A 19122-nucleotide genomic window follows, 5' to 3' on the forward strand; every position below is an offset into this window, starting at 1 on the left:
AGGTGATAGCAGTCCAGAATCAAACTGAAAGATGTCAGAAGAAAATTGGACAATTCCGCTAAGTCTTTGAACAAAATATACAATTGCCTAATTTATATCCCATACACAGTGGAGAAAGCATTTTGCTGTCAGGCTGATTCCTTTCTTCAAAATCCAATTTTAATACTTGTCAAAGAATTTCCAGCCTCACTTAACTTGCCCTTCCACAATGGAAAGTTCCATGTTTGCCTCTTTAGGTAATTCTTGCCTTGTTTCCTGTGTAGTTGCATTAACATGCATATGGTCACCAGTCTCTTAAAAAGACAAATTCCAATAACTTCCCCTCATGCTTTATGATATATCTTATGTTGTAACTGCCATGGCTGTGCACAGCAAGCCTTGTTTTAGCAACATATAAATTTCCTGCTGCAAGCACTCCATCTCCCCTGGAAATAAGGTTCATATGGTCTATGAAATTCCATTTTGAAGGATGATGGTGGTGGCTCTTAAAGGCTCAAACCAGAACCCACACTCTGTATCAGATACTTTGTGGTTGATACTGGTCTCTCTTATTCCAGTTTTTCACTGGAATAGTTGCACTGATTTAGTGACTGTACTCCTGGTGGGAGACCAGTGTCAGGCTCTTTATATACCACGGACCCAGTTTTCACATTGCCTCAGGAAACAGTAAATAGACACTTATCCCACCTCTAATTAACAATTGTATTTGGCAGTCACAAATCAATTTTTACAAGCATGGTTGAATTTAATAGTCAAATTTTAAAAAATTGGCAGAATGATGACTCATGCAGTGGAAACTGAACAGGATATTTCCATTTTTATTGTTGACCCAGGGACTAGTGATATTTAGAAATAGTCCTGCTTAGCCATATTTTTTTAAACTGGCTTTTCATGGGGTGAGCATGTATTTATCCATAACACTGTACAGGAGGACATTGTGATGCTGCTAATTAACCTAGAGAATTTATACATTCCCATGTCAGCTTTAGACTACAAAATACAGGGCACCCTGCAAACCCTAGAAGAGGAATTGAAGCCATTTGGGAGAATGAGTCCTTAACATAAACTTGAAATGCCCAGCACGGCTCTCTAATGGCGCTTGCGCTATAGATCTAGCTGAGGGGATGAGCCCAGTGCTGAATTAAAAGAAATATTACAAAAGCAAAGAAAGGGCAGTTAAAGCTCAGTGAAATTTTCCTGGTTTGCAGAAGCTTGTATTACTGCAATAGAAATACAGTCAGGTGAATAGAATTCAGAAGCCAAGAGAATTTCTGCATTGCTGCATGGGAAAATTGGTTTTTCATTTTCTCTTTGGTGGCAGTTGTTCTTTGTGCCATTGTTCATATTTTTTTCCTACTTCCTTCTTCTTTCTTCCATCAAAGGCACATTGATGCCATTCCTCAGGTCTTCCCGGAAATGAAAAGCAGATGCACCACCTGCTTTTTGGGGATTCACCGTTCTCTCTTAGGCCAGGTGTGTGAGCTCCTATGCCCATGTGGTTTCTCACTGAAGTCAATGGGACTCCCTGAGAGTCCACCCACCAGGATCACTTTACATGAGTGGGGCCTACATCCACTAGGCAGTCGTGTTTTCACCGGGGAGGATCCCAGGATCATTCCCCCTCAGTTAGTTGCAGCACATGTTTAAGAGAGAGTTTTCTTTTTTCCAGCGATGCTTTTGTACAGTCACCATTGGCCACTTATTTATCCCCAGTTTTCCTTTTTTCCTCTGTGTGGTCCCTTTGATTGATGTTTGTCTAACTTTAAGAGGCTATGTTATCAGTGAATTTTTCAATGTCTTCAATTGTTATACTGTGTTTACTTTATGATCAACAGCTCTAAGCACCTTAGTGTGGGGCTTGGAAGGACGAGAAGCTTTAAAAATAATTAGTGTTACCGTATATGAGTACCTTTATATTCATGATAAGACTGTTGCTCCTTCTCTCTCCTCATGACCTCCCACAGGCTGGGGAAACATAATTACTGCCACTCAGTTACAGTCACTGACCCAGTCATTCTGGGCAACAGCTTTTTCCCACCAAAGTGGTATTTTTAAGATGGGTTTTGCTGTTTGCCTTGTAATAAGCAGTGTTCAACGTGCAAAGCAAACAGACATGCAGAGGGCAAAATGGCCTTCATACTGCACTCCTTCAGCACCCACTGCTCAAAAATGCATTTGGGGGAGAAAAATTAACATTTTTCCTGCCTCTTTGGCCTATGTCACAGTTTCATTATTTTTCTATATTTTTATTATCTTATAATTGAGTAACAAACTTAGATAACTGTCAGTCTGACTGTGATCAGAGGTTGTTATACACAGTTATCACTCTATATTAAACGGTCCAAGCAGATGGCAATGAAATGTCTGGGATGGAGGGAGGGGAGGATTTGCTAAGATTTCTATCAAAGCAAAATTCTAGTTTGTTTGAAGAACATTATTGTAAAACATATCTTAGCATTTCTCTATTACAAAAAGCTTTTAACACAATCTAATTAGTTTTTGAGCAGGCTAATCCTGCCCTTTGACTACTGCAAGGTAGAAAATAGAAGTAGCTGATTCTGGCCTTTCTTTGCATTTCAGGAATTGTTGCAGTCCTTTTTTGTGGAGTCACACAGGCCCATTATACCTACAACAATCTGTCACCAGATTCCAAAATGAGAACTAAACAGGTAGAGTACAAAAATAACTGACTTTGTCTCTTCTGGTGCTGTAATGAATATATAGAGGTACTGCCAGCATAGCTGGAAGGGTTTTCATTAATGCAAAGGAAAAGGCTTATGTCTTCATTACAGGAGAAGGATATTTGTAGAGATTTTGCCAGGAAAACATTAACAGTCCTCTTGCTAAGCAAAAAAGTAATAATCTAGTCTTTGAGAGACCAGAAATATAAGATATCCATCTAGAAGATGAAAGGTGTAGAGCTAGTAATAATTTACAGTAGCTTCCATCTAAAACTGTTGCAAAGCCGTAGTAGGAAATCCAAAAGCTCTAGTGAGTAAAGATATAACAGAGACTGGGTTCATGTGGATTTTTTTTTTGCAAAGGTGTTTTTGGGCCAGCCCTCAGTCTGCAGCATTGGCAGACTTCTTTCCCCTCATGAAATCTGTGGCCTAGTAAAGAACATGCTGGTGACTGCAAGGTTCCTTTTCAGTGAACAGTTTGGGAGGCAAGAAAAAGTCAGTTTTCTGTTTGTTTCTAGTAAAATGTTTGAGTCTTTCAATTGTATGTATTTTTGAGAACTTGGAGCTGCTTTCAGGAGTTGAGCCTTTGGGTCACGATTCACAAACACTCTGCAACACATCAAAGAACAAATGTTAAACTGCCAAGTCCAGGACAGCTGCCACACACCTCAGGGAGGCCCAGCAAATCCCAGTACCCTTCAACCTTCTGTTCCTTCTCTCTGACAGTTTGACAGCAAGGAGCTTGCACATCTGCTAGGACTCACTTCTGTACCATTTTGTTCTGGGGAAGTGAATAGTATTTTATAATGTGGATCTTTTGTATCCATTTTTGTCTATGAAAACTTGTTACATTTTTTTTAAATAAATGGCTTAGAAAGAAGCCCATTCCCCTCAAGGTACTCTTCTTGTTTGCTTGCTTGATTGCTTGTCTGGAACAGTCTCCCTCATTTCAGCTTCCAGAGAACTTGCCAGACAACTGCCTCTCTTCTTTCCAATCCCTCCTCAAATCACCCTTCTCTGCAAAGCCTTTAGAAGACAGCCACTGCTAGACCCTTCACCAGCTCCAACTCATACAGACAGATCACTGACTGTTTGCGTCTGTTCTATTTTGTCTTTGAACTATTTTGTAAACTAATTGGGGCAGGTACTCTGTTTTGTTTGTAAATCAGCAAGTACATTGCCATTTGATAAGTATTAATATGAGGTGATTGTTTTTCTTGAGCTGCATTTTAAATTGTTTGTAAGAAAGTCAGTGGCTGAAGGGAAACCTCTCAAGAAACTCCAAGAGCTGAGCCAAGTATGAGGTTAGAAGATGACCTTCATGAATGGCTACAATGATGAATGTTTTAGGGCTTGTCTTCACTGCCGCATTAGCTTGAGTTATATACACTTGAGCTAACTCCCTCTCAAGCTATCCTAGCTCAACTGAGAGCAGTCACCCTGAAAAGTAATACTCGAGCTGCACGGAGTGTTTGTATTTAGCAGCACAGCATGATTTTACAGCAGCACAGAGTAGCTGCATCTCTACCCCATGACCAGCTCAAGCATCAGCAACACTCGAGCTTTATCCCATATGCTCTCACTGACCAGTTAGCTTGAGTTTAAAGCGCCTCTTAACTCAAGCAAAAGATTTGTGTGTGACCACAGGAGCGGGGTGAGGGGGAACACTTGAATTATACTTTGAGCTAACATTGTAGTAAAGACAAGCCCTATTTGTGGCTGAAGTCTGGATACATGAGCTGTGACTGCAAGTTGCAATGAATTATGTGACCTCAGATGGACAACTCTCAAGTGAATCAACTCAGCTCCTTCTTAACCACCTCTGAAACCGCCTATAAGTCTAATTCACATCCAACTACAAAAGGCCTTTTGAATACTTCAGTGCAGAGTGAAGTAATTGGCCCATTGGGAGTCAGGATCACTCTTCAAAATTCTGTACCTTGAAACGAATCTCTTCCATGCCAAAGACGGTGTGCTCTGTTGCATCTGCTTGTCAAAACCAAGGGGATGTATCAAAGCCTTAAGGGTGCTTCAGCTGTGGCAGCCTTGGGCCTGTGCTGCCTATAGCTCTCATGTCCAAATACCCCAAATAACTGACAGCTCTAAAAATAAATCTACCAACAAACAACCCACTCTCTCGGCATCCTGCAGTACTCCTTCCCCATCTGTCAGCAGTTTGGCATCAGCACTGCACAATAACAAGGCATTTCCTCCAGCTCCCAGGTCTGCTGCTGTGCTTGTTGCACTCCTGATGTGCTGGGGAGACTCTGTACCCCCAGTAGCCTTCCTAATAACTTGTCAGCTGGGAAGTATCATAGAGATGCAAAAATTGGGGGCAGGAATGGGACTGGATGAGGTTCTGCTCTTCTTAGTATACATAAGGCTCTGGGGAACCTGGGGCTAACCCTGCTTGATAGCTTTGATGCAGTTCTCCTCTGGCCCAAGAGTTGACTCTGAAGTTGTAGCAGGATTTGTAGCACCTGTCAGGATGAAGGCAAAGCATCTAATTGCCCTGGACTCCACTTCAGATTTCTCAAGACTTCCTGCTACTCCACCTTCATGCAAATCTGCTGTCAAAAATCAAATGCTATTCAGGTCAGTGGTACTGGCATATATGATGAGACTCTTCTAGACTATTCTCCAGCAAACTGTATTAGCAGTTTTGGCAATCCCTGCACAGCTAATCCCTGCACAGAGGCATCTCTCAGTGTGGTGTTCTGTCAATCAGAGCTTGACTGGTTGCATTGGAAGAGTTTTCTGCATCCCAGGTATCTTTCACCTTGATGTACAAACTGTAGCTTCAGTGTCTATGACTTCAATGCTAAGAGGTCTTTTTTCTTACTTGGAGAAGTTGGAGGGGTCTCCACACACTGTTTGCCTCTGGAGAGTCATTAAGAACTCTCCTCCAAAGGATCTAAATTTTAGCTCAAATCTCTGCTTTCCATTAAAGTGTTCTAAGGATAATATGATGGATAGTGATGTGGGTATCTGATACCACTCTATCAGCCAGGTACATGGATAGCTAAATATCCGTTTGACCACTGGAAATATGTCCACAACTTCTCTGCCCCGTTTCCCTAGGCGTGGTAGAATTCAGGCATCTGAAATGTTGACGATACGTACAACAGGTATGATCAGAGATGGGGGGAGGGGAGAATATTTTGTCCCCTTGACCCTGTTATCCTCTTCTATATTTTTTTAATTCCCTCTTCTTTTCTTGTTTCCAACAATAAAAACAAATAATTTCCTAAGTTATTTTGTGCCCTCATATTCCTACCATTAGCACTTTGAGCAATGTCCTTGAACCTTTAATAATGCTGTGGGTTGAGCTTCTTGCATTGCTCAACATCTCACCCTGTTCAGATGCTACAGATCTTCTGCTGCCACTGTGGTGTTAGAGCAGGATGGGATGTGGTCCCAATAGCATCAACAGCAATCTGATGGTGCAAGGTGCCTCTAAACAGGTTAAAATATATTATAATGGAGCCTAGTTTGCAGAGTTTTTTTCCTGCTTTCTACTTGCATCCAGTTCTCAAAATGTAAAATTTTGAGCTAGTATCTGCTGGTGTCTGGTCTCTGAAGAGTTGCCTTAAGGCTTATTCAATCATAGCATGTCACTGTAGCTAGCTTTGGATTTCTTCTACTTCAAAAGGTCTGTGCAGTGCAACCACATGGAATTTTTCATACTGTTACTCAACGTTATTGTCTGTATGCTGCATTAAGCAGTGAATCAAAATATGGATTATTGATGTTACTGTGGCTAATGCTACCTACAACCGGTCTTCCTTACACAGCCATGGTTCCACATGATATCTTTGTTTAGGTGGGGGAAAGACTGTAATTTGTCACTTTAATAGAAGTTTGAATCACTTCACTCATGGTTTTTAATCCTGAAGTCCTTACTTAGTTTTGACACAGTCATTATTCTGGCTTAATTCTGGGGGTCTGCAGACTATGTCTAAGGGTTCCGTGAAAGATTGTTGTTGCCACAGAACAGTGGTTTTTAACCTGTGGTCTGTGGACTCCTATAGGTCTGCAGTCTATGTCCAAGATTTCCAAAGGGGTCGACACCTCCATTTGAAAATAGTAGGGGTCCGCAAATGAAAAAAGGTTGAAAACCACTGTTCTCGATGAAGCCAAATGGAGCTTTGCCAGAATAAGGACAGAGTAAAAACTGAGAAAGGACTAAAGGATTTAGAATCATAGAATCATAGAATATCAGGGTTGGAAGGGACCTCAGGAGGTCATCTAGTCCAACCCTCTGCTCAAAGCAGGACCAATCCCCAATCAAATCATCCCAGCCAGGGCTTTGTCAAGCCTGACCTTAAAAACTTCCAAGGAAGGAGATTCTACCACCTCCCTAGGTAACGCATTCCAGTGTTTCACCACCCTCCTAGTGAAAAACTTTTTTCTAATATCCAACCTAAACCTCCCCCACTGCAACTTGAGACCATTACTCCTTGTCCTGTCCTCTTCTACCACTGAGAATAGTCTAGAACCATCCTCTCTGGAACCACCTCTCAGGTAGTTGAAAGCAGCTATCAAATCCCCCCTCATTCTTCTCTTCTGCAGACTAAACAATCCCAGTTCCCTCAGCCTCTCCTCATAGGTCATGTGTTCCAGACCCCTAATCATTTTTGTTGCCCTTCGCTGGACTCTCTCCAATTTTTCCACATCCTTCTTGTAGTGTGGGGCCCAAAACTGGACACAGTACTCCAGATGAGGCCTCACCAATGTCAAATAGAGGGGAACGATCACGTCCCTCGATCTGCTCGCTATGCCCCTACTTATACATCCCAAAATGCCATTGGCCTTCTTGGCAACAAGGGCACACTGCTGACTCATATCCAGCTTCTCGTCCACTGTAACCCCTAGGTCCTTTTCCGCAGAACTGCTGCCTAGCCATTCGGTCCCTAGTCTGTAGCTGTGCATTGGGTTCTTCCGTCCTAAGTGCAGGACCCTGCACTTATCCTTATTGAACCTCATCAGGTTTCTTTTGGCCCAATCCTCCAATTTGTCTAGGTCCCTCTGTATCCTATCCCTGCCCTCCAGCGTATCTACCACTCCTCCCAGTTTAGTATCATCTGCAAATTTGCTGAGAGTGCAATCCACACCTTCCTCCACATCATTTATGAAGATATTGAACAAAACCAGCCCCAGGACCGACCCCTGGGGCACTCCACTTGACACCAGTTGCCAACTAGACATGGAGCCATTGATCACTACCCGTTGAGCCCGACAATCTAGCCAACTTTCTACCCACCTTATAGTGCATTCATCCAGCCCATACTTCTTTAACTTGGTGACAAGAATACTGTGGGAGACCGTGTCAAAAGCTTTGCTAAAGTCAAGAAACAATACATCCACTGCTTTCCCTTTATCCACAGAATCAGTAATCTCATCATAGAAGGCGATTAGATTAGTCAGGCATGACCTACCCTTGGTGAATCCATGCTGACTGTTCCTGATCACTTTCCTCTCGTGTAAGTGCTTCAGGATTGATTCCTTGAGGACCTGCTCCATGATTTTTCCGGGGACTGAGGTGAGGCTGACTGGCCTGTAGTTCCCAGGATCCTCCTTCTTCCCTTTTTTAAAGATTGGCACTACATTAGCCTTTTTCCAGTCATCTGGGACTTCCCCCGTTCGCCACGAGTTTTCAAAGATAATGGCCAATGGCTCTGCAATCACAGCCGCCAATTCCTTTAGCACTCTCAGATGCAACTCATCCGGCCCCATGGACTTGTGCACGTCCAGCTTTTCTAAATAGTCCCTAACCACCTCTTTCTCCACAGAGGGCTGGCCATCTGCTCCCCATGTTGTGATGCCCAGCGCAGCAGTCTGGGAGCTGTTCTTGTTAGTGAAGACAGAGGCAAAAAAAGCATTGAGCACTTTAGCTTTTTCCACATCCTCTGTCACTAGGTTGCCTCCCTCATTCAGTAAGGGGCCCACACTTTCCTTGGCTTTCTTCTTGTTGCCAACATACCTGAAGAAACCCTTCTTGTTACTCTTGACATCTCTTGCTAGCTGCAGCTCCAGGTGCGATTTGGCCCTCCTGATTTCATTCCTACATGCCCGAGCAATATTTTTATACTCTTCCCTGGTCATATGTCCAACCTTCCACTTCTTGTAAGCTTCTTTTTTATGTTTAAGATCCGCTAGGATTTCACCGTTAAGCCAAGCTGGTCGCCTGCCATATTTACTATTCTTTCGACTCATCGGTATGGTTTGTCCCTGTAACCTCAACAGGGATTCCCTGAAATACAGCCAGCTCTCCTGGACTCCTTTCCCCTTCATGTTAGTCCCCCAGGGGATCCTACCCATCCGCTCCCTGAGGGAGTCGAAGTCTGCTTTCCTGAAGTCCAGGGTCCGTATCCTGCTGCTTACCTTTCTTCCCTGTGTCAGGATCCTGAACTCAACCAACTCATGGTCACTGCCTCCCAGATTCCCGTCCACTTTTGCTTCCCCCACTAATTCTTCCCTGTTTGTGAGCAGCAGGTCAAGAAAAGCTCCCCCTGTAGTTGGCTCGTCTAGCACTTGGCCCAGAATTGATTACTGTGGTTTAGGGGATTGTCAAGGTTCCTCCCCCACTCTGAACTCTAGGGTACAGATGTGGGGACCTGCATGAAAAACCTCCTAAGCTTATCTTTACCAGCTTAGGTCAAAACTTCCCCAAGGTACAAAATATTCCACCCTTTTGTCCTTGGATTGGCCGCTACCACCACCAAACAAATACTGGTTACTGGGGAAGAGCTGTTTGGACACGTCTTTCCCCCCAAAATACTTCCCAAAAACCTTGCACCCTACTTCCTGGACAAGGTTTGGTAAAAAGCCTCACCAATTTGCCTAGGTGACTACAGACCCAGACCCTTGGATCTTAAGAACAATGAACAATCCTCCCAACACTTGCACCCTCCCTTTCCTGGGAAATGTTGGATAAAAAGCCTCACCAATTTGCATAGGTGACCACAGACCCAAACCCTTGGATCTGAGAACAATGAAAAAGCATTCAGTTTTCTTACAAGAAGACTTTTAATAAAAATAGAATTAGAAATAAGAAATCCCCCCTGTAAAATCAGGATGGTAAATACCTTACAGGGTAATTAGATTCAAAACATAGAGAACCCCTCTAGGCAAAAACCTTAAGTTACAAAAAAGATACACAGACAGAAATAGTTATTCTATTCAGCACAATTCTTTTCTCAGCCATTTAAAGAAATCATAATCTAACACATACCTAGCTAGATTACTTACTAAAAGTTCTAAGGCTTCATTCCTGGTCTATCCCCGGCAAAGACAAAATGTAGACAGACCACAAACCCTTTGTTTCTCTCCCTCCTACCAGCTTTTGAAAGTATCTTGTCTCCTCATTGGTCATTTTGGTCAGGTGCCAGCGAGGTTACCTTTAGCTTCTTAACCCTTTACAGGTGAGAGGAGATTTCCTCTGGCCAGGAGGGATTTTAAAGGGGTTTACCCTTCCCTTTCTATTTATGACACGCCCCCCAAATCTCAGCTAGGGTGAAACACTGGCTGGGATTTCTTCCTGGAGCTCTAGGAAAACAGAGTTAATAAGACACATGCATCTCTAAATATGCTACCAAGTACATAAAGACTAACAATATTTTCCACATCTCAAGGACGATTTTAACCAGTTGAGTCTGGGAAACTTTCACGTGAGAGTGCATCAGCCACTTTGTTAGAAGCTCCTGAGATGTGTTGGATGTCGAAATCAAAATCTTGGAGAGCTAAACTCCACCGAAGAAGTTTTTTGTTATTTTCTTTGACGGTGTGAAGCCACTTCAGTGCAGCATGGTCGGTTTGCAGGTGGAAACGCCGTCCCCAAACATATGGGCGTAGCTTTTCCAGAGCGTAGACAATGGCGTAACATTCTTTTTCAGTGATTGACCAGTTGCTTTCCCTCTCAGACAGTTTTTTGCTGAGGAACACTACAGGGTGGAATTCTTGATCAGGTCCTTTCTGCATTAAAACTGCTCCCACACCACACTCGGACGCATCTGTGGTTACTAGGAACGGTTTGTCAAAGTCTGGGGCCCTTAGTACAGGGTCAGACATGAGGGTCGCTTTTAGCTTGTTAAAGGCCTTCTGACACTTTTCGGTCCACTGAACAGCATTTGGCTGTTTCTTTTTGGTTAGGTCTGTCAGTGGGGCGGCGATTTGGCTGTAGTGCGGTACAAATCGTCTGTAATAACCGGCCAAGCCTAAGAAGGATTGAACCTGTTTCTTTGACTTTGGGACAGGCCACTTTTGGATAGCATCCACTTTGGCCTGTAGGGGGCTGATAGTTCCTTGACCCACCTGGTGTCCAAGGTAAGTCACTCTGTTTAGGCCTATTTGACACTTCTTAGCCTTAACAGTTAGTCCTGCCTCCCTTATGCGCTCAAGGACTTTTTGTAGATGTTCCAGGTGGTCTGCCCAGGAATCCGAAAATATGGCCACATCGTCAAGGTAGGCGACTGCATATTCTCCTAATCCCGCTAGGAGACCATCTACAAGTCTTTGGAAGGTGGCGGGTGCATTTCGCAGCCCGAAAGGGAGTACATTAAATTCATACAGCCCGAGATGTGTGGTGAAGGCTGACCTTTCCTTGGCAGATTCATCTAGCGGTACCTGCCAGTACCCCTTGGTTAAGTCCAAGGTAGAGATGAACTGGGCCCGTCCCAGTTTCTCTAATAGTTCATCTGTGCGTGGCATTGGATAGTTGTCTGGGCGAGTTACAGCATTTAGCTTACGGTAGTCCACGCAAAAACGTATTTCCCCATCTGGTTTGGGAACTAGAACCACTGGAGATGCCCATGCACTTTCAGAGGGGCGGATTACACCCATCTGTAACATATCCCGGATCTCCCGTTCTATAGCAGTTCTAGCTTGAGGAGACACCCGGTAAGGTTGGACTCTAATTGGGCGAGCATTACCTGTGTCAATGGAGTGATATGCCCGTTCAGTCAGTCCTGGGGTGGCTGAGAACGTTGGCGCGTAGCTAGTGCACAGCTCCTGGATCTGCTGTCGCTGCATACGCCCAAGGGTCATGGAGAGGTTCACCTCTTCCACACCACCAGCACATTTCCCTTCGTAGTAGACACCTTCAGGCCACTCAGCGTCGTCTCCTCCCTGGGCTGTAAACTGACAAACCTTTAATTCTCTGGATCGATTAGAAGAGCTGAGAGGCGGTGGGTTGCTCCGTGCCGCCGTCCAAGCTCTCTGGAGGCTTTCATCTGCTTCCTGTTCGGTCTGGAACTGTTCCCTTGATGCTGGAGACATCAGTTCCCCATTGGATTGTGGACCTAGGCTTGGTCCCTCTGGAAGCGATATAGGGGATGGAGCTGTTTCTGTTGACTGTGAACCGCTCTCCGCTGGTGCACTATGTTGGGATTCAGGCTCCGGCTGAGCCTCTTGTGTCGGGTTATCGGCTGCTGCCAGTTCAGGGTCGGTGGGGCCCTCTGGTGTTGAGGTTGCAAGTACTGGATTCAGTGCTGGCAATGGGTCTGGTGTTGGTTGTTCGGCTGGTTCCGGTTCTGGGACTGGTTCCGTCTGGGTCTCTGGGACTGGATCCACTACTGCTGTTGCAGACATTGGTCTGGGGTCCGGGTCCATCACCTCTGACCGGGTCCCGATAGAAGTTTCCGGAACAGAGCCAGGCCTCACGGCTTGTTTAGCCTGGCTGCGGGTGACCGTTCCCACCCTCTTGGCCTGCTTCACATGATTGGCCAAGTCTTCCCCCAACAGCATGGGGATGGGATAATCATCATAGACTGCAAAAGTCCACGTTCCTGACCAGCCCTTGTACTGGACAGGCAACTTGGCTGTAGGCAAATTGAAAGAGTTGGACTTGAAGGGTTGAATTGTCACTTGGATCTCTGGGTTGATTAACTTGGGGTCCACTAAGGAAGCATGGATAGCTGACACTTGTGCTCCGGTGTCCCTCCACGCGGTGACCTTCTTCCCGCCCACACTCACAGTTTCCCTCCGCTCCAAGGGTATCTGGGAGGTATCTGGGCCTGTGGACCTCTGGTGTGATTCCGGTGCAATGAACTGTAATCTGTTGGGGTTCTTGGGGCAGTTGGCCTTTACATGCCCCAGCTCGTTACATTTAAAACATCGTCCAGCTGACGGGTCACTGGGGCGAGGAGGGTTGCTGGAGAATGGGGTGGTGGGACGATAAGGGGTCTGGAGGGTTCTTTGGGAGGTAGGTGGGGCTTTGGGCGGCCCCCGGTAATAGGGTGTGGCCTGGGGTTGTCCCTTCTGGTCTCCGCTCCAACTGCGACCAGTTTTTTTCTTCTCTGCCACCTCCACCCATCTGGCTCCAATCTCTCCTGCCTCGATTACAGTTTTGGGCTTCCCATCTAGGATGTACCTTTCTATTTCTTCAGGAACACCCTCTAAGAATTGTTCCATTTGCATTAGGAAGGGCAAATTTACTGGAGACTCACCACTTGCTCCTGATATCCAGGCATCCCAATGTTTCACAATGTGGTAGGCATGTCGGGTAAATGACACGTCTGGTTTCCACCTTAGGGCTCTGAACCTCCGACGAGACTGCTCGGGTGTTATCCCCATTCTGACTCTTGCCTTGGATTTAAACAGTTCATACTTGTTCATGTGTTCTTTAGGCATTTCAGCTGCCACCTCAGCTAAGGGTCCACTGAGCTGTGGCCTCAGCTCTACCATGTATTGGTCAGTAGAGATGTTGTACCCAAGGCAGGCCCTTTCGAAGTTTTCTAGGAAGGCCTCAGTATCATCGCCTGCCTTGTAGGTGGGGAACTTTCTGGGATGGGAAGTGGTACTTGGAGAAGGATTGCTAGGGTTTGTTGGGATATTCTGCTGAGCCTTTATCTTCTCTATCTCCTCCACATACTTCCTCTCTTTTTCCTTCTCCTCCAGTTCTTTGTCCCTTGCTTCCATAGCTCTCCTGTGAGCAGCCGCTTGGTGTTGTTCTGCCTCTTTTGCTGCCTCTTTTGCTGCCTCCCTTTCTTGTTCCTTCTCCTCCTTCTTCAGCCGCATGAGTTCTATCTGTCTTTCATGTTCCCTTTGTCTTTCCTCAGCCTGAAATCTGGCTAATTCCAGCTGTAGTCGAGCCGTGGATTTGGTCATTCTAACCTCTCTGTTTTTAACTAACTTTACACCCAAAGTTTAGAAATAAACAAACAAAACTTGGCTGTAAAATTTTGCTGTGCTGGAATAGAATACCTATTCTCTGATAGTGATTGTCAGCCTACAGAAAAAGACAATTCCCTTGTCTCTGCTCTGGGCCCAAATCAAAGCAAAAAACTTCCAACTACTTGGAAACCTGTTTACCCAGCCCAAAGAAAAAACAAGTTTCCTTTTTAAACTTGTGCTCCTTGTAAAAACTCAAAATCCAAAAAAAAAAACCCTGCCACTTTTGTCTCCAGGCAAATGGGTAGAACACCCCCCCTTCTATTTACTTTTAGGGAAAAAAAAAACTCTGGGTTGGAAGACTGTGAATTTCCCTGCAGGAGTTAAGTACCCTGCCTCCAGGCAAAGAAAACCTGCAATTCACAAAGATAATCCCCTTTTGTCTCTGCTTGGCCACAAAGCAGAGAAAAAAACAAGCTGCTTTCAGTTTCAGCTGCTTCTGGACTTCCTTTCCAAAGGAAAGAGAAAAAAATCTCCTTTTTAAAAATCTGTATTTCTAGTTCAAAAAAATCTCAACTGGATCTCAAAATGATTTCAGGTTAATCCCACCACTCTGCCACCATGTCAAGGTTCCTCCCCCACTCTGAACTCTAGGGTACAGATGTGGGGACCTGCATGAAAAACCTCCTAAGCTTATCTTTACCAGCTTAGGTCAAAACTTCCCCAAGGTACAAAATATTCCACCCTTTTGTCCTTGGATTGGCCGCTACCACCACCAAACAAATACTGGTTACTGGGGAAGAGCTGTTTGGACACGTCTTTCCCCCCAAAATACTTCCCAAAAACCTTGCACCCTACTTCCTGGACAAGGTTTGGTAAAAAGCCTCACCAATTTGCCTAGGTGACTACAGACCCAGACCCTTGGATCTTAAGAACAATGAACAATCCTCCCAACACTTGCACCCTCCCTTTCCTGGGAAATGTTGGATAAAAAGCCTCACCAATTTGCATAGGTGACCACAGACCCAAACCCTTGGATCTGAGAACAATGAAAAAGCATTCAGTTTTCTTACAAGAAGACTTTTAATAAAAATAGAATTAGAAATAAGAAATCCCCCCTGTAAAATCAGGATGGTAAATACCTTACAGGGTAATTAGATTCAAAACATAGAGAACCCCTCTAGGCAAAAACCTTAAGTTACAAAAAAGATACACAGACAGAAATAGTTATTCTATTCAGCACAATTCTTTTCTCAGCCATTTAAAGAAATCATAATCTAACACATACCTAGCTAGATTACTTACTAAAAGTTCTAAGGCTTCATTCCTGGTCTATCCCCGGCAAAGACAAAATGTAGACAGACCACAAACCCTTTGTTTCTCTCCCTCCTACCAGCTTTTGAAAGTATCTTGTCTCCTCATTGGTCATTTTGGTCAGGTGCCAGCGAGGTTACCTTTAGCTTCTTAACCCTTTACAGGTGAGAGGAGATTTCCTCTGGCCAGGAGGGATTTTAAAGGGGTTTACCCTTCCCTTTCTATTTATGACAGGGATGAACTTTAGTTTTGTTAGCGGTTGGAGATATTTGTTGTATCCTCAACCTTTACTGTAGATGCCTATTTAGATTGAGGATATTTGCTGTGTTATCCTCAACCTATACTGTAGATGCCTATTTTTTACCAAAAAAAAAAAAATTAATGGACTGTGAAGAGCCTAAAGGGATCTGAATATCTTATGCAAAATATAGACATCCCTGGGGCTTCTCATTTTCTAGGAGTAAGAATTTAGCCAACACTTGCCATTTAGAAAAAAGGAAATTATCTGGTATAATATATTCCAACATGGGCACCCCATTACCTGAAAATGTGAGGGTAGAACAATAATTAGAGAAAGGTAATTCAAATTCACAGAGGATTTCAAAATTTAGTTTCATTCAGACTTGGTGGTGGGCTGCTCTGGAGCTGCGGACCCCAAAAAGCCCTGTGATTGCCAAGGAGCTGGGTGGGTGAGCTGGCAGAAAACCAGGCAGGTTTCAGTCAGAACTCAGCCTGATTCCATCAGAACTGAGTCAAAATCAAACAGTCTTCTCAAAAGGTTTTATTAGAATTTTTCTGTAACAATAATTATTTGAGCATTGGAGAGGATGACTGAAGATGGGTTAAGAGTGAAATATATAGGCCCCAATCTTCACTGGGATCTGTTATTCAATGGGATAAAGTGAAGACACTGAGGCCTGTGCTAGCAGATCGCAGTACAGGATTAAGGCCGTATACTGTAGTTTGGCTAAGAGATGACTAAAAAGGGTTATCGTAATTTTTTATGATTATGTGAAGAATAGAAACTTGAGTTGGCTGAAAACTTTCCATTAAAATATTTATTTTGATGGCAGTTGCTTATTGATAAAAACAGGTTTAATGTCTTTCAATTCCAGTGAAAACAAAACAAAAAAACTTTTCATCTAAATTTTTCACAGTGGGGGAAAAGACCATTTCCTGACCAGTTCTCATAGAAATGCTACAAACTGACAGGGAATTGTTCAAGGTGACACAAGGGAGGATAGTTAGGAGTCATGAGTTGAAATTCAGAAACAGGTAATTTAGTATAAATATCAAGAAAATCTTTTGGACAGTGTGATGTATTAAAATAGTCCAAAGAAAGTAATGGAAGGTTCATCCCTTAGGACAGTTTAAATCTAGAATGGACAAATTGCAGGGCAACATATTATAGGGAATATAGTGTGAGAGGAACTGGAATATCTAAGAGGTCTTTTCCATCTCCAATTTATACCATTCTATGATAAATTGTTTTTGAAAAGTTTAAGGGTATAGGCTAAACTAGTCAGAAGATAGAAGGGTTTTTTTTCCCATGGGAAAACTGACAAAAATTAAATTTGTAAGATGAAATGTGGAAGGTGTAAAACAGCTGGAAAGTCCAACTCACAGAGGAAAATGGGAATATAAGCATCCAGGACTACAACTCCCATGAGACATCATTTTGAAAATACCACTTTCTCCCTTTTTGGTGAGGGAAGGAGATGCGGCATAGGAATCCCTTGCCATAGTGTATCATGGAAGATGTAGTCCAGCCAGAGAGATTGGGCCATAGAGAAGAATGGAAGTTTAAGGCAACCAAGATTACAACACCCATGGTTACAATGTGGCACATTTTGAATTGAAATGTATTGGGGTTTTTGGTATTTAAGCTAAATCAAAATGTTGTGCAGAGAACAGACACTTTAGGGAAAATAAATTATTTAGTCAAAACCCCAGTTTTCCATCAAATACTTTTGATGGAAAATTTTCGACCAGACCCCCTACCCCCCAAAAAAAATTTTCTCTCAGACTCTCATGGACAATAAACCACACAATGTTGATTGAACCCAGTCCTAACTATGCAATTTCCACTATTACATACACAAATAATATAATGTGAATGCAATTGCACCTCACTGGACATTCAGATGCATGTTTCCCTAATATGCAGTCATGGAAATTGCATCTGTAAATCTGCCATGGAATTGCTTGAACAGATTGTGCGCACTATTGCACACATAACTTTAAAACAAAGTACACAGTGTTTAAGTTTTAATTAACTCTGAACTGGTGTGTTATATAAATTACTAACATTTAATTGAAATACATAGTTTTTGTTTGCAGTAAATCTTTTACTCCCTCCCATGTCAAAAATAAAAAATAAAATAAAATAAATTAATTAAACTAGACTACACTTACCGGGGGATCAACGAGCAGTGATCGATGCATCGGCAGTCGATTTAGCGGATCTAGTGAAGACCTGCTAAATCGACTGCAGATCGCTCTCCCGTCAACTCCTGTACTCCACCTGAATGAGAAGTGCAAGGGCGTCTCCTGTCTAACGTGGACCCCCTGATAAGTAGATCTAAGTATGTTGACTTCAGCTATGTTATTCACGTAGCTGAAGTTGCATAACTTAGATCGATCTCCCCCCATAGTGTAGACCAGGCCTAAACCTTGCTCACCCCTGAACACACATACACACACACAAACTTCTTTGTTACTTTCCCCCATGTCTCTTTTGTTTTTCCTTTCCACCCTAAGCTCTTTATCCTTAGTTTCTCTTATGATGTGGTTCAAAAATTGTTTCCCAATTCATTTAAATTCTTCTAATTTATTTTCTAATCCTAAAATTACCCTTTCATATGCAGCTGTTACTGCTGTATCTGCCCTCCCTCTCTTTTTCTCACACAGAGCCTTTCACTGCAGTGAAACCTACTAAGCAATGCACATGTATGATTAAGAGAATTCCATGATTTTAAATCATTTACTATGAAATATTATTGCTGAGTCTGATCCTAAAAAAAAAGTCTATCTGCCCTTCTACCCCTCCCCCCCAGTTTAAGCCAGTCTTAATACTCATTACTGATCAAAACCAAGAGCTTTCTAGTTCACTTAATTCATAGAGTTATTCTTAGGCAATCTTGCTCCTTTGTTACAATATGACAGATTATTCACTATTCTTACATTTCTGATATTGGACTGTCAAGCTGCAGTACCCAGTGAAAAAGCAGTAAATTAAGGATGAAGTGGCAGCCTTAAATCTAAATTATTTCATTTTTATTGATTTTAAATCAGTGTTAAAATTATGGTAGCAGATTTTTTTAAAAAAAGTCTGCTCTCCTTTCTGGTTTGCACGATATACATTATTATTGGCTGTGAAAATTCTCATGACTTTGCAGTACAGTGTAGTACACAACATAACAATGGAGGTATCTCTCACCATGATGTCGTACTGTGCTACAGGCAGAACAATCATCACTTACCCTGACTAACAGGACACACAAGACAAATGGCCAGTGTAATTTTCCTCAGATATTGATACACAGGCAAAACACATCTCAGTTTCTTGGGTGAGAATTTCTCTATTAAAAGTTTGTACCTTCTAGATGTTAGTTACACTGTGTCCTTTATTCTCAGTTTCCTGCATCTACTCGCCATTCAGCTTTTATTAAAGGACCTATGTCATGTTTCAGTCATCTGTAGAAATGTATACCAACATAGCTCTTGTCTTCTGTTAAAGACTGTTACTTTAAATACTGTCTTAAGAAAAATAAGATCCCGAAAGTGTTGGTTAACATGGCTCAGGTTTGTTGTTTAATCCAATTATTTAAATACTCCTTTGAAAAATACATAATTTCACAATTTACTAATGGATTTGATTTATTTTTTTAATGTGAAAAATGTTTTCAGGTGGGATTTTTCAGAAGTGTTCTTCACTGTCTTAACTCTGGTTGCATTGATTTCAGTGGCAAAATTACCACTGACTTCAGTAGGAGCAGAGTTAGGCCAACGCTCAGTG

The 19122-nt window shown here is 43.0% G+C and overlaps 1 protein-coding gene across 1 annotated transcript in view; it reads left to right on the forward strand.

Moving 5' to 3' along the window:
* Window positions 1–19122, forward strand: part of SLC9A9 (solute carrier family 9 member A9) — a 309971-nt gene that overhangs the window by 140317 nt on the left and 150532 nt on the right. Inside the window, exon 9 of the mRNA XM_074963818.1 lies at window positions 2581–2669. Coding sequence (XP_074819919.1) covers window positions 2581–2669 — 89 coding nt within the window. The remainder of the gene's footprint in view (window positions 1–2580; window positions 2670–19122) is intronic.

Source organism: Natator depressus, chromosome 9 (genome assembly GCF_965152275.1).
Source record: "Natator depressus isolate rNatDep1 chromosome 9, rNatDep2.hap1, whole genome shotgun sequence".
Lineage (NCBI taxonomy): Eukaryota > Metazoa > Chordata > Testudines > Cheloniidae > Natator > Natator depressus.